This window comes from Neolamprologus multifasciatus, chromosome 11 (assembly GCF_963576455.1).
Source record: "Neolamprologus multifasciatus chromosome 11, fNeoMul1.2, whole genome shotgun sequence".
In the NCBI taxonomy this organism is placed as follows: domain Eukaryota; kingdom Metazoa; phylum Chordata; class Actinopteri; order Cichliformes; family Cichlidae; genus Neolamprologus; species Neolamprologus multifasciatus.
In genome coordinates, this window is record NC_140449.1 from 22,177,034 (window position 1) to 22,190,885 (window position 13,852).

At 40.9% G+C, this 13,852-nt stretch overlaps 1 protein-coding gene across 1 annotated transcript; it reads left to right on the forward strand.

Annotated features, from left to right (window-relative positions):
* Positions 1–5,833: 5,833 nt before the first annotated feature.
* Positions 5,834–10,963, forward strand: sbk3 (SH3 domain binding kinase family, member 3). The gene is made up of 4 exons (XM_085178742.1): positions 5,834–6,388; positions 8,124–8,271; positions 8,673–8,875; positions 9,982–10,963. The coding sequence occupies exons 1-4, from the start codon at positions 6,383–6,385 to the stop codon at positions 10,765–10,767; spliced, it is 1,143 nt and encodes a 380-aa protein (XP_085034868.1). The 5' UTR covers positions 5,834–6,382; the 3' UTR covers positions 10,768–10,963.
* The last annotated feature ends 2,889 nt before the right edge of the window (positions 10,964–13,852 follow it).

A 13,852-nucleotide genomic window follows, 5' to 3' on the forward strand; every position in this document is an offset into this window, starting at 1 on the left:
AAAGAAGTAAAAATAACAAAGCATTTCATAAAAGAACATCATACCAGCACTCAAACATGGTAATGTTTTAATGTGATGGTCTGGGGCTGCTTTTCTGGTTCAGGGCCTGGGCGCCCACCCCATGCATGTAAATGTTGCTGAACTGCAGAGCTCCTTCAGTGAGAGACTGCTGCATCCCAGATGCATGAAGGAGCATTTCCGCAGGTCCTTCCTCTCTGCAGCTGTCAGACTGTACAGTCTAAACTGCTCCCAACAAACATAGATGTTTACATCTGCGCTGTAACTGCAATAATTTAATCAACCGATTCGCACTATAACCTGGTTTGCCTCTTATCTGTAGTTATTTTTATTTAATTTAATAACTGTACAGTACTCTGTTTATAGTAACCATTGTCCATATGTAAATATGTAAGAAAAAATATGCATGTTTCTGTTCTGTGTCCTGTGTACTGTTTGTTTGTATATGTGTCTTTCTGGCTGCTGTTACAACCAAATTTCCCCTTGTGGGACAATTAAAGGATTATTCTATTCTATTCTATTCTATTCTATTCTATTCTATTCTATTCTTGTTTGACAATTTTGAAACATGTAAGTAAACTGTAAAACCTAATATTGTGCTTAATTAAAAACATTAAGTAGACTGAACTCAGTTTTTATCAGCTTGTTAGAACTCAGTTTAAGTTACCGGTAGCTTTTGTTAAAAAAGCTGATTAATAACTCTAACTTTATTTGAATTGGCTTAAATTAGGAAAATTTAAGCTGGAAATTTTGCTTTTCGGTGGTGCAATGTAACTAAGTTAATTTACTCTGTACTGTGCTTAAGTAGGTTACAACTCACAGGCAGCTTACTTTACTTGAGCTTCTGGCCTTTTATGCCTCTCTCCATTGCTGCCTCTCTATGGATATTTTACATTTTACTTCATTATCTGACAGTTTATATTACTGTTGGAATTTTGTATGTAAAACATACACATAAGTCACCCAGCTGTCACCCGACTAAAATCATTAATGATTAATTAGTTAATATATTTTTGATCGTTTTTTCTTGTTGTAGTTTGCTATGTTTTTGTTTCTAGATAAAAACAAAGAAGTAGATTGAGAGAGTGCATCTCAGGTCAATACAAATGCCCTCATAATTTAAAAAAACCCATATGAAATGGTCATTTTATTTTTGTTTTAATGGTCATTTTATTTTGTGTGATTGGTGGTGCCTGTTTTGTGGTGGCCACTTGTGGAGCCATCAAGCTGAAGGAGGAGTCCTATTGGGCTTGGTCAGCCAAGTCCAATACAAATGCCCTCATAATCAATACAAATGCCCTCATAATTTAAAAAAACCCATATGAAATGGTCATTTTATTTTTGTTTTAATGGTCATTTTATTTTGTGTGATTGGTGGTGCCTGTTTTGTGGTGGCCACTTGTGGAGCCATCAAGCTGAAGGAGGAGTCCTATTGGGCTTGGTCAGCCATCAAGTGGTGGTCTCCAGCTGGCAATGGAGCAGTTCACAGCTGAGTGTGAAGTGTCGGGAATGAGAATGACTGAGAAACAAACTATCCTTAGAAATATTACAATATACCAAGCTTCTGTGTTTAAATGCAAAACAAATATGTTGTTTGAGCTACAGACTGCACTTATGGCTGAACAATAAATACATTTTATATTTATTAATGTTACTTGCAGTACAAAGTTATGGGAAGCCTAAGTTTAGTTTCAGAATAATTAAATCTGAGACCTTGTTTTATTGTAAGGTTATTTAAGTTTTAAATTGTGTAAAAATAAAGATAAAATTTCAATTTGATAATATTTAAATAACTCAAGCTACAATGGTGGCAGTATACTTGTTTGTTGTTCAGCAGAACGGTGCCCAGCATGTTGGCTGAAATACTTTTTTTGCATTTAAAAATAAAAGTTGGCAGTACGGTGGCACGGTGGTTAGCACTGTTGCCGCACAGCAAGAAGGTCCTGAGTTCAATTCCAACATCAGGCCGGGGTCTTTCTGTGTGGAGTTTGCATGTTCTCTCCGTGTTTGCGTGGGTTCCCTCCGGGTACTCCGGCTTCCTCCCACCGTCAAAAGACATGCAGCTTGTGGGGATAGGTTAATTGGATAATCCAAATTCTCACTAGGTGTGAATGTGCGAATGAATGTGAGTGTGAATGGTCGTCTGTCCCTATGTGTTAGCCCTGAGACAGACTGGCGACCTGTCCAGGGTGTACCCTGCCTCTCGCCCTATGACAGCTGGGATAGGCTCCAGCGCCCCCCGCGACCCTGAAAAAGGATAAGCGGAAGCGAATGGATGGATGTAAAAATAAAAGTTGGGCTGATTTTAATTGCATTACAAGAAGTGTTTTTAATTATACTTACATACAACAACACTAAATATAAACACTGTATCAGAAATTTCTTAAGCTCCAGGATGATAAAACGTAATTTGTTTAGTTTAGTTTTGTTGCACTCAATTCTTATGAAAGCAAATTGAAAAATGGTAAGTTCTCACAAATTGTGATTTAATTTAGATGATTTTTGTCAGTGGATAAATATTTAGTATTGCTCACTCAGAAAACTCAAGTTATTTTTAGTACTGTGTACCCACAATGAACAAGTTGTCCTGCCTTAGTTATCTTAAGTATGCTTTACTACTTTTTTTTTTTTTTTTTTTAAAAAGTTCTGGAAACGAATTTGATTTTATGGTGTATTAAAAAAATAAGCACAAAAAAAATCGGGAAAGGAACAAATTATTTATTTATTTATTTAACAGCGCATCATTTAAGTAAAATTCCAAAGACTCTATTTTGATGTTGTGTTTAACTGAAGCTCAGAGTGAGAAGACCCATAAGCACACTGATGATGTGAAAAATATTGAGAAATATTTGAGCAGGAAGTATTTCACTTCTTAATGAATGAAAACATGAAAAGTGACACCATAAATTGGGTAAATCTTAAGATTTAACGTGCAGCAACAATTTCTGCCCAAAAATGCAATGACCCTCACCGTCCACAGAGAGGCATCCTCGAACTATCTGGTGTGACACCGGACCAGCGTTGCCTTCCCTGGGACCATGAAAAATACCCTGCAAGCCTCTTGGATCAGAACAACAGCTGGCATGCATGTGTGTTACAAGTTCCCCTTTAATCCTTCATCTCTTTATCCCTTTATCTTTCCCTTCTCTCCAGGGAGGAGGGGATTGAAGAAAGCATTGCAGCGTGACTCAAGCAAACTATATGACTGTAATGTAATGTTACTCTGCTTTGGAAACACTAATCTTATGAGGACAAGCAAAATGCCGGCGATTATAACAAGTATAAATTATTCTGACAGGTGTCGTTCCACTATTATGTCACACTGAAACTTTATTTAGTATTTCCTCTGTACCCACTCCCCCAAGAAGAGAGGATTGTTACTTTGTTTTAAAAGAAAGACCTGGACTCAGCCTGAGGAGGGGCTTTTGAAGAGGAGGAATCAAACAAACTAACACCGAAGCTCTCACGAGATGCTCTTTTGAAAGTCTGTGCTGTCACTTTCTCGATGTAAATAACATTCATCACTGTGGTTTCTTGTCTGACAAATGAACTCTCAAATCTGTTTCTGTTCATTTTATGTCTAGTTATTTATTTATTACTAAAAAAAATCCCATTTTTTTCTGAGTAGGTATTTGTTTGTAGGCTCAATGGCTCAACCCTGCAACATTGTGTACGTATCAGGTCCTTTTGTCACAATCACTTGAATAATAATTTATCATCATGCTGAAATTGCCTTTTGTATTAGTCTGTATAAGTTTGATTTGTTGGCCTCTTTTGAGCTCCTGGCTATTCAGTAAATGCAGTTGCTTCCATTTATTTATTCATTCCTGTTTTGCCGATGAGTGAGGAGATGGCAAACCAGTTTCTTTGAAAACTGTACTTGTAATACATTGCTTATCGGCTGCTCAGTACCTGACTATTACTTTGCCCCAAGACAAACTGACTAAAAGATACTGCATTAACTCAGGACTAACTGAAGAGATCCATTTTTTAGGCACTTTCATGTTATTATGAACTAGAGCGAGGAGAGAGAGAAAGAGAGACACAACGATTCACACTCACATTGACATCTATGGCCAATTTAGCATCATCAGTTAACTTGACATGCTTACTAACAGGTCATTGGACTGTGGGAGAAACATACAGAGGGAGAACATGCAAACTACTCAATCTTGGTGAAACACCTCATTTTCATCCGCTGCCTGAAACAAGCAGCTTTAGCTTGTCGTTAAACTAACCTTATTTTGTCTGGCTGCCACAACAGTCCCATGCCCATATTAAGACATCCATGTGACATCACAGAGATTCAGCAATAGAAAAAAAAAAGTCATAACCCAAGCCTTTAGTGCAACCTTTGAGAAATAAGGACAAAATGTCCTACCCATGGATGAAAAAATAAAATAATAAGGAAACACAATCATACCAAGTTGTAACAGGATTCTTTTATTTCAAAATGCATAAGAAAGTCAGGCTGTGTTGTGAGGTGACTGTGCACTATTTCTGTTTCTGAAGCCTGACATAAATGATTTGGTTAGGATGATGTGATTACCATCATTATCATACTTATCAAACCCCAGTGGATAAGGGCAGCGACATCCTGAAAGAGACTGCTTCCATTAGCATGGAAATGTGTCATTGCAGGATGAAAGTGACGCTGGACTATTTGTACTAATCTGCACTGACCCATTCCTCTGGGAGACAAGAAGACTAACCCGTGCCAGAAAAGATCCGAACCAGAGCATAACTCCAGCACTGCAGGAGTCAAGGGTTCAGGATTTTTCTTTAATGTGCCCCCCCTCTGTATAATAAGCAGAGAACATTCCCTCAAAGAACATGGAACCTGGACAAATGGGGTCCACATTGTGTATATATATCTATCTACTGTATATTATGTAATGCGCCAGTAAAGCAAAGGTGAAAGTTTGTGTGAAACATCATCAACAACCAAGTGAGCAATCTGTTTGCATTTTGTACATGCATGCCTTACACACAGTATTTGTGAATGAAACTGAATGCCTCTTGGCATCAAATTGAGAGCAGTAAGAGTTTTGTTGGTGGAGTGGGGAAGTTGGTTGTCACAGCAGAGGCCAAAGAGCCTTGTGGTACATGCACACACATGCAGCCCGTTGGTGATGACCAGCTGAACACAAGCAGTGGTGTTAGTAACCTGAGAAGGGACTGGCCCGTTGTGATAGCAGCCAGTATTTGTGTTACATAATGCACAACCAACAATCCAGTGGCAAGAATATGTCTATAGTATGTAGTACCAGGGGAAATCTATCTGAGCAGACAGAAAGAGGAGGAGGGTGTTGAAGCTATGGGAGCTGGACGAAAGTCCTGACCTACAGCTGGTGTTAAGTAGAAAATAAAGCTGGCATTTAGATCAAGTGCAGAATTAAGTTTTATGTTTTTCTTTTAAAGCAAGGTCTCAAATCTCCTTAATATGAGTCTGATGATTAATATGTGCTTGAAAAGAGAGTAAGTCAGATAGCGTTGTATAACAAGAAGAGGAATTATGATGACCAATGAAAACCTTAATTTATGGATGTGATGATTATATTTTAGTCAATTTTTAATTTTGATCAATTTTAAATGCCTCCATCAGAAAGTGGCAGACATCAAGGATAAGGAAGAGAGAACATCAATATTTAAAAATAAAATGCTCTGTAACTATATGCTGTAATCCCAGTAAGATTCAGGGATCATGGATACAGCTTGTTGGCCTATTCCAATCATTCCAGCATACCTGTTGATTAAAAGAGGAATCCTATACTGTGTGAGGATTTCACTGACTCAGACAGGCTGAGAGGGTGAGAAAGAGACATGGAAGGAATATGAGGGGGTACAAGGTGAATGACAGCTGAGGAGAGGGGAGGCAGGAGAGCGATGGGTTAATGTGGTCAGGCTTACTGACAGATTGGAAGAGGTGGGATATTAGCAGTGCTGTGCAGTAGAGAGGGGCGCACGGGGAGTAGGAGGTTTGAAATGCCTTGTAGCTGGTTCGTGCGTATTTGCCAGCATAACAGGCCAGAGGCGGAGAGAGCGGGAGTCTTGGCACAAGAGTAGGAAAAGAGAGGGAGGGAGTTAAGCATGTGTCTCATGGGGAGAAACACACAGTCAATATCCTGGTCTCCAGTAAACATCTATAAGCCTCCTTTATAAAGTCAGCTGTGCTACTGCATGGAACAAGGGAGCAAAAGCAAAAATATCCACTTTGATTATCAGTCTAGCTGCGAACATTCAGTAGATCTCCAGCCTGAACAGCAGCTCCCTAACAGGAGCCTGTCAAGTTTTCAAAGAGTCTTTGATTAGATGCTGAAAAGAGCAGAGAAAACTGAGTAGAGATCATCCAACTGAGCAGAAAATGACAGTAAGTATTGCACATTATTCCTGTCCATCCAAACCTTTACATCTAGTTTTCAGAGACATATTTGTGACTTTAATCAAACTCATAATGTCAACATGTGAGTGCAGGAAAAACTATTGTCAAGAAAACAGTAATATCGTGCATGTGCAGACAGTTTGCAGGTTTTCTGTAATGCGTTAATGATTTGCCTCTAGCTGATGGGATGGCATGCAGACATTGCATGAATACACTGATGACTTTTTACTACAGCATTTCTCTTTGGCTTCAGACTGTATCATTAAGTGGTGTTTCAACTCCCGATGCTTGACACTTCTAATGGACTTCAAATTAGTTAGTGATGAGCTACATTAAGACATTATAACACTTACTGCTTTGTGCCAAAAGCCATTAACTATTAGAGTTTTTAATTAATAATCACCTTAGTGTCTTAGGACATGGCAAGTATCAGCATACAACCAGTGTCTTAGATGCTTCTGTGTGATTAATGTGTAGGAGTCACTAAATCACTCAGCTAAACTGTGACCTAGATAAAATAAACGATAGTCATTTTCACTTAAGCACGCGTGGAATGAGGAGCACCAAAAGAATCTGACAATGCGATAACTTCAACTCGTGTTAACAGCTCCGGGAACGAAATACCACTGAGGCTTAAACTCGTGGAAATGTGCTTAAAAACATTTCAAAATTTTGCTTTCATGCATGTGGAAGCTGTCTGAAATGTCATGTTTGATCCTCCTTGTGATATAAAATGTTTTAGTTGCTGCAGAGCAGAGTCTGTTGTTGCACCTGCAGCATTAATCTGTGCAGTATCAATCCTCAAACGGGCCATCATTAGTCTGTTTAAAATACAGCTCATCTGCACAATGTAGTGCTCGCAGGCTGGTCAAAACCTGTTTTTTTTTTTTTTTCAGTATTGGCTGCACATCAAGTCTATCAGTTTCCTTAAAAATGACTCAAAGCTGAAATTAATCAATTTTCCAACCATTTGGAATGATTGTAAGTGATTGGAAATATTTTTCTGTAACAGTAGTCAGGCTTATTATATTAATTCAAACCAGAAATATTGATTGGTACCAGCACAGCAAATACTACTGGGTGTTTGCAGGGACATCACAGTTACGCAACATGTGGAAGGTCAAGAATAAAAATATGTTATCCTTCTGGAGTCTCTTTATCTTTTGCGTTAAGCTCTTGTCTTAGTTGTTCACACCTGTCCTGGTGTTATGGGCTATGTGGTGGGGGATCTACTTCAAAGTAAATCATCATGGGTGAGACTTCATGAAGCAACGAATAACAATAGGGATGAACACTAAATCACGCTGCCAAATGTTCTGGTCATCCTGATAAGACATCCTGAAATCACCAAATGTTCTGATCATCCTGATAAGACATCCTGATGTCTGGAGTGTCTATATAGCCCAACATATTCCAATATTTTCTGTCAAATGTTTGCTGGGATGGCACAAACATCTTAAACTTAAATAGTAAGCCAATAAACTTGCATAGAATGAAAAAAAAACAAACGATTTTTACTATTGCAGCTAATGTGATGTGTGAGGTTTGAAGTCCTGAGGTCTTGCCGTGCCCGAGGTTCGGGTAACACATCTGAACGTGCTCCCTCAGATTCAGACTTCATTCTCTGAAGTTATCTATCAATAACATCAACACATGCTGCTCAAGCTGCGGCTCTTATTTCATCAATTCAGATTTATGTGTGTGTGCTTTCATATGTTCCCAGTCTGCAGCAGCTCAGGAACTCGACGAGCTATGTTTCCTGTCGGCGCAATCCATGCCCAATCTGAAAGCTTCGGAACACTTTCGGATGGTGAAGCTCCTGGGAGAAGGATCCTATGGGAAAGTCATGCTGGCTGTGCACAGAAAGAGAGGTTAGTGCAAGACTCAGTTCAGTGGGAGCTTCTTTAACTAAACATTTTTCTACATTTAAACTCGCTGCCTATCTGAAGTATTTGCAAAAGTGTCCCTGAGCACCTCAGACTCAGTTTTCCCTCTAGTAAACAAAACAACATGTTTTTTGTGGGGTCAGCTCTGCAGTAACGTGAGAACAGATCCTTCTTTATTCTGTTGCTCTAATGAAGAGCTTTCTTACATTCTCCCAGATAAAGTTGCTGCAACTGGGGTGTAGACGTGAAATATGGTCTCCCCAAAGGGGAAGTTATATTTGTTCACAGTGTCGGTGATGGACAACGCTCACATGCCACAGGTGGTGAGATTGTTTATAAGGGAATTTTAAAGCTAATTAGATCTTATCTTGGTTTACTCTCATCAGGAACTCCTATGGCTCTGAAGTTCTTCCCTCGTCAGTCTACCTCGCTCACCTCTTTCCTGCGTGAATACAATCTGTCCCTATCTTACTGCACCCATCCGTCTCTGACACGAGCCCTGGGCATCTTCTTCTCCACGCCATCCTACTATGTGTTTGCCCAGCAAGCCGGTCTATATGGTGACCTCTACAGTGTTATAGTGTCCGAGGTCAGTTTGGCTGACGTGTGGCATGAAAGAAATGATATGTACGCCCTACTAATACAACAGAAAACATATTCAGCAGCAAAACTTAATACAAATGTTATACAAGCTGATATGTTTTTGCTTCATAAACCCCAGAATCCCAATATTCCAGTCATTTTATCCAAAGAACAAAAAAACACTGCTTGCTAAAAAATCATCCAGATAATAAAACTTTATACTGGCGTTCCCATGAGAGATAAAGCTGAATCATCAGCAGTCTGCAAAGCTTATTGTGCCTGGATGCATGCTCAGCTTACAGAGACTTTTACTTATTAACCATAACCTGGAAGTACTGGCAGCTATATTTGCAAGGATTTACCTTTACAGTGCAGCTATTACAACCTACGCAATTTATTACTTTGAACAGAATCACAGTATTGTTGTTTAAGTGTTCCTGCTGTAGTCTCCATATATTATTGTATAATATAACTGCATGTCCTCACTCACATCACCTACCCTGAATTCAGTTTCTTCTCCTTCTTAGACTATGACATATCAGCTAAAAACACTGCAATAGTGACTACTTTAACAAAAACCCTGAAGGTGAACAGTGACCAGGTGTGATGAATCACTGCAGGAGTCTATAGCTAAACCTTAACATTCATCTCAGCCACACAAACTGCATCACATCACAAGATGTGCAGAAGCATGCACAGTGTTTAACTGTATTCATGAAGATTGGCATATTATTCCACAAATTTTCCTCTTTTGGGAGTTTGTACTTGTTGAGCGCTCATTTCTAAAAGTTTAAACATAAGACATGCTTGATAACAGCTTCCAGCTCACCTACTTCCCTGTTTGTGTCTCTGCCAATAACACAATGAAGCGTTGTTAAGAATAAGGACAGCCCGCTCTCACTCAATGAAGAGAGAGTACATGAAGTTAAATAGGGATTTCCAAATGCGTCACCAACCAGTTAAGTGACGCAGATTTTGTTGTCTTAGTGCCAGTAACACAGTCCTCCTATCAGACTCCACTTGGCCTAATTGTCTTATAAAATATTATATAAAAAATAATAATAACTGTCTGATATTGGGCCACCACTCAATCATAATGTCTGTTTGTTTCAGGCCGGGGTGAATGAGGACTGCGTGCAGAGGGTTATGTCCCAGCTGAGCGGTGCAGTTACACACCTCCACTCTCTGGGCTTTGTCCACCGTGACATCAAACCTGAGAACATCTTCCTCTGTGACAGCTCCTGTCGCTGGGTCAAACTCGGGGACTTTGGCCTCGCCCGAGCCATTGGCACCACCGTTCGAGCTGTCTGGTACGAGTCGCCCTTCTGCACGCCTGAGGTGGAACCTGCCAAGGAGGCCGAGAAGGAGATGGAGAGAAGGTGGACTGAAGGAACCGAAGAAGAGGTAGAAGACATCTGGATATCAGTAGAGCCCTGCATTGACAGCTGGGCTCTTGGTGTGCTCGTCTACTGCCTGCTAACTGGCTGCTTCCCCTGGGAGGAGAGCACTCACGATGATCGTGGCTACCGAAAATATAAGGAGTGGTTTGACCGTGAGGCCAAACGTGACGAGAAAATGCGAGATGGCGAGTGGAGGGGTGAGGAGGACGCTGATGATTACATTATTATGGAGAGAAAACAAAGAGACAATCCTCCTCCTTCACAGTTTGAGGGTCTCAGCCCATTAGTGATGACTCTGTTGAAGGAGCTTCTCCACCCTGAGCCCAAACACAGAGGGACTCCAGAGGAGATCCTGAGCTATCTGGGAGGGCCATGGCTGATGGAGACGGAGAGAGAGGAGAAGAGGAAAGCAGAGGAGGCGGAGAAGGAAGCCAGAAAAATGAGGGAGAGAGGGGGGGTAGAAGAAGAGCTGCTCAGGGAAGGAAGGGGGGAGAGATAAACTTTGTCTTTATGAAACTGTTTCAGCGTTTTCATATTTTTATAAGTACCCTTAATACTCAAAGTGCAACTTCATTGTACATATTTCTGTTTGTGAACATTTGTAAATATGTGTGTTTGCGTGAAAATAATACAAGAAAAGTGTGATGTCTGAACAAAAAGCTGTATTATAATGCTATTAAAGACTTGTGTTGGAATGTTGGTTTACACAAAATAAATCAGTGGTGTTGCATGTGTTATATAAGTAGCAAAGCAGAGCAGTCAGGCTGATAATAAAGAGGATTTGCAGATGATGATGGTTCAGATAAAAGCTACATTTAAAGACACTACAAAGCACCCTAGACTTTATTCTGTTTAGACAGCACTGCATACAGCACGTAGACAAGCACATCTATGGAAATTATGACATCTTGGATGTGATGTTGAAGCAACAGGTGCAGCAGAACAGCAGGAGCACATCTAAAATTGGACTAACAATACAGTCCGACAGTGATACCAGCATGATCTTCTTTCGTGCTGGAGTGATGAAAATCACAGGCATGGCACCTATACTAGGAGAGAAAAGGATTTTAGGGCTAAAATAACCCCTTCATGCTGTTCTCAGTGATGCCCACTGTAGGTGATGTACTGACAATGAAACACACCTCATGGGAAATCTGCAAGTGGCTAGTTGGCATCAGTATGGATTCAGGAGAGAGCTGTCCTGTATCTGTCAGAGAGAATAATCACTTGTTGAAAGATCACCTGCAAGCCTGCATACAGAACCCTCCAAAATGGATTTCCCGGAATTGCTGATGGCGCCTTTGTTCACATTTGCCATCACTCAGTCATGCTGTGATGTTAACTGTCCAGTAGTATGTAAGAAAAACACGACACAGTCCTCACCCTGCTAGATATTAGAGGGTGCAAGGACTATTTAATGTGGAGCAAATGTACCATTTGGACTGGATCCCTGCTGGTAGCGAGCTGCTAATGCGCTGTGTGTGAGTGTGTGCATGTTGGTGGGGCCTGCGCTAACCCCTGCTAAGGACCACTCCAGATGGATTTATAAATAGACTTCTGGGCCATCTATTTACAAACCATGCAAATCATCACCTCCCTCTGACTATCTGCACTTCACAAATGTAAAAGTCAGGCTGCCTTGGCGCCCACAGGCCTGTAGCAGCACAATCTGATGGAACACTTTGACCCATCTTGCCCATTTACCCTCATCTCGTTTTATCTCTGGCCCTTGTGCAGATTACTTTTCCCTTTCTTCTGCCGTGCCACTTGGACCTGGTCTTTCCCTTTCATCGTTGCTATTACAGTCAGATCTGTTTTCTTCACACTTGACGGCTGTCATTCCCTCACTCTTCTTACTTCTTTTTTTAATCTCGGATCACGGCCGCGTATCAGCTGTGTCACACAATACCAAATGTTTACGTGAAAACATTTGTTATCTCCTTTAGCAATGGTGGTTTGGGATTTACTGGTTTCTGGGAACCAAAGCTCATGTAACACTCAGATTGGGTGTTAAAGGAGGACCTCAGCCTGACAAATGGAAACACATGGTGCGGACTGCTGAGACAATTGAGTGCCAACACAAAGATGCTGATCGAGGTGCAAATCTGTTGGAAGTCCAGAAGGACAGATAGCGGGGATGATGAAAACAGGAGAAACAAGGACAGCTACACATGTGGACTACTGCTAAATTGCTGAACCAAGCTGGAGATGCTGCTTGGTTTATTTTAACTCACGTATGTACTTCCAAGTCACGTGTCATGACAGACCTTTGAACATTTGTCAAGTTGAAAGACACACTCCCACGTCCAGAAACCAAAGAAGCTAGTATTTAGATGTCAGCGCCATTGAGATTGCGTGTTACCAATATTGCATGAAGCACACTTTAGCTGGAAAGTTTAAACTCTGTAAAGGTCTACATCATCACATTCGCTGCCTTCAAGCTACCTGCTTATTTTTCATCCTTTACATTATACAGCGTTTGCCTTCTTTCTGACTCTGAGAGGACATGCTTTAGTGTTTTTAAAAGTGCATTTTTACAAAGGTGAGACAGAGGCTACAGAGAAAACCAGCCTGAAAACTCCACATTATGTAACAGATATTTAGACAGATATCTGATAAAGGTTTTCACCTGTCACCAGAATGAGGTCTGCAAAAATGGACGCCGATATAAGAGCCAGATTAATTGACCAAATAAAATGTTCATATAGCCAAAAGAACAAAATGTACCCCAACTTGGAAGCCAAACCCACTGCCCAACATGGCCTAATATTTCCACTGCAACTTTTTCCCCCACCTGGCAGCATCTTACACCTCAGCAGGTTTAATTACTTAAACAGGACTGGCAGGGGTGATTCTGGCTGACTGGAAGAACCTGACATTATCAGTTTTGAACAGCGAGAAGCATCAGTGAGCCACACTGGATCTAGTTTAGAAAACTAAGTGCTTAAGTGTGCTGCGCTGCTGGTTTTCGTGCACAGGAAACACAGCAGTACTAGAAAAAAAACAAAAATCTATCAGCTGGTTGAAATCCAGAGACTGTAAGCGAGACGAAGAGTGAAGTTGAAGCATGTTGGGGTGAAAGAGAGGAGCGAGAGGGTATGCATTGCATTGCCGGCATGCCTCATGCAATGCCATACAACTAATAAACAACTAGAGTTTTTATCATGTGTTTACAGTCAGGCATGTTTTGCCTTAACCATTGCTGGTCCTTCTTGCTCAGCACCTGACCCCTTTAATCCTCTTTTCTGTTTTCATTTTAGCTTTACTTTGTAGCTCCTGCTACAGAAGTGTAGACCGAGGGGCGGTTGGATACGTTCGCAGGACTGATCGTGCTTATTGGCTCCTCTCCTCGTCTCTTTTGCTTACACTGCCTCTATCTGTCAAGCTGTCATCATCCTCACCCTGTCGACCTTGTTAGGGCCATCCTGCAGGCTCACCCTGGAGTCCGTGTAGCCCCAATATGTCAAGGGAGATGATGAGTGTGTCCCTATTGAGCTGACTTGGCCCACCACAGGGTGAGAGCCGGTAAGACTTTATAGCTTCAGGAGTATTCGTAGCAATATTTATATTGGTCAACTTCGTAG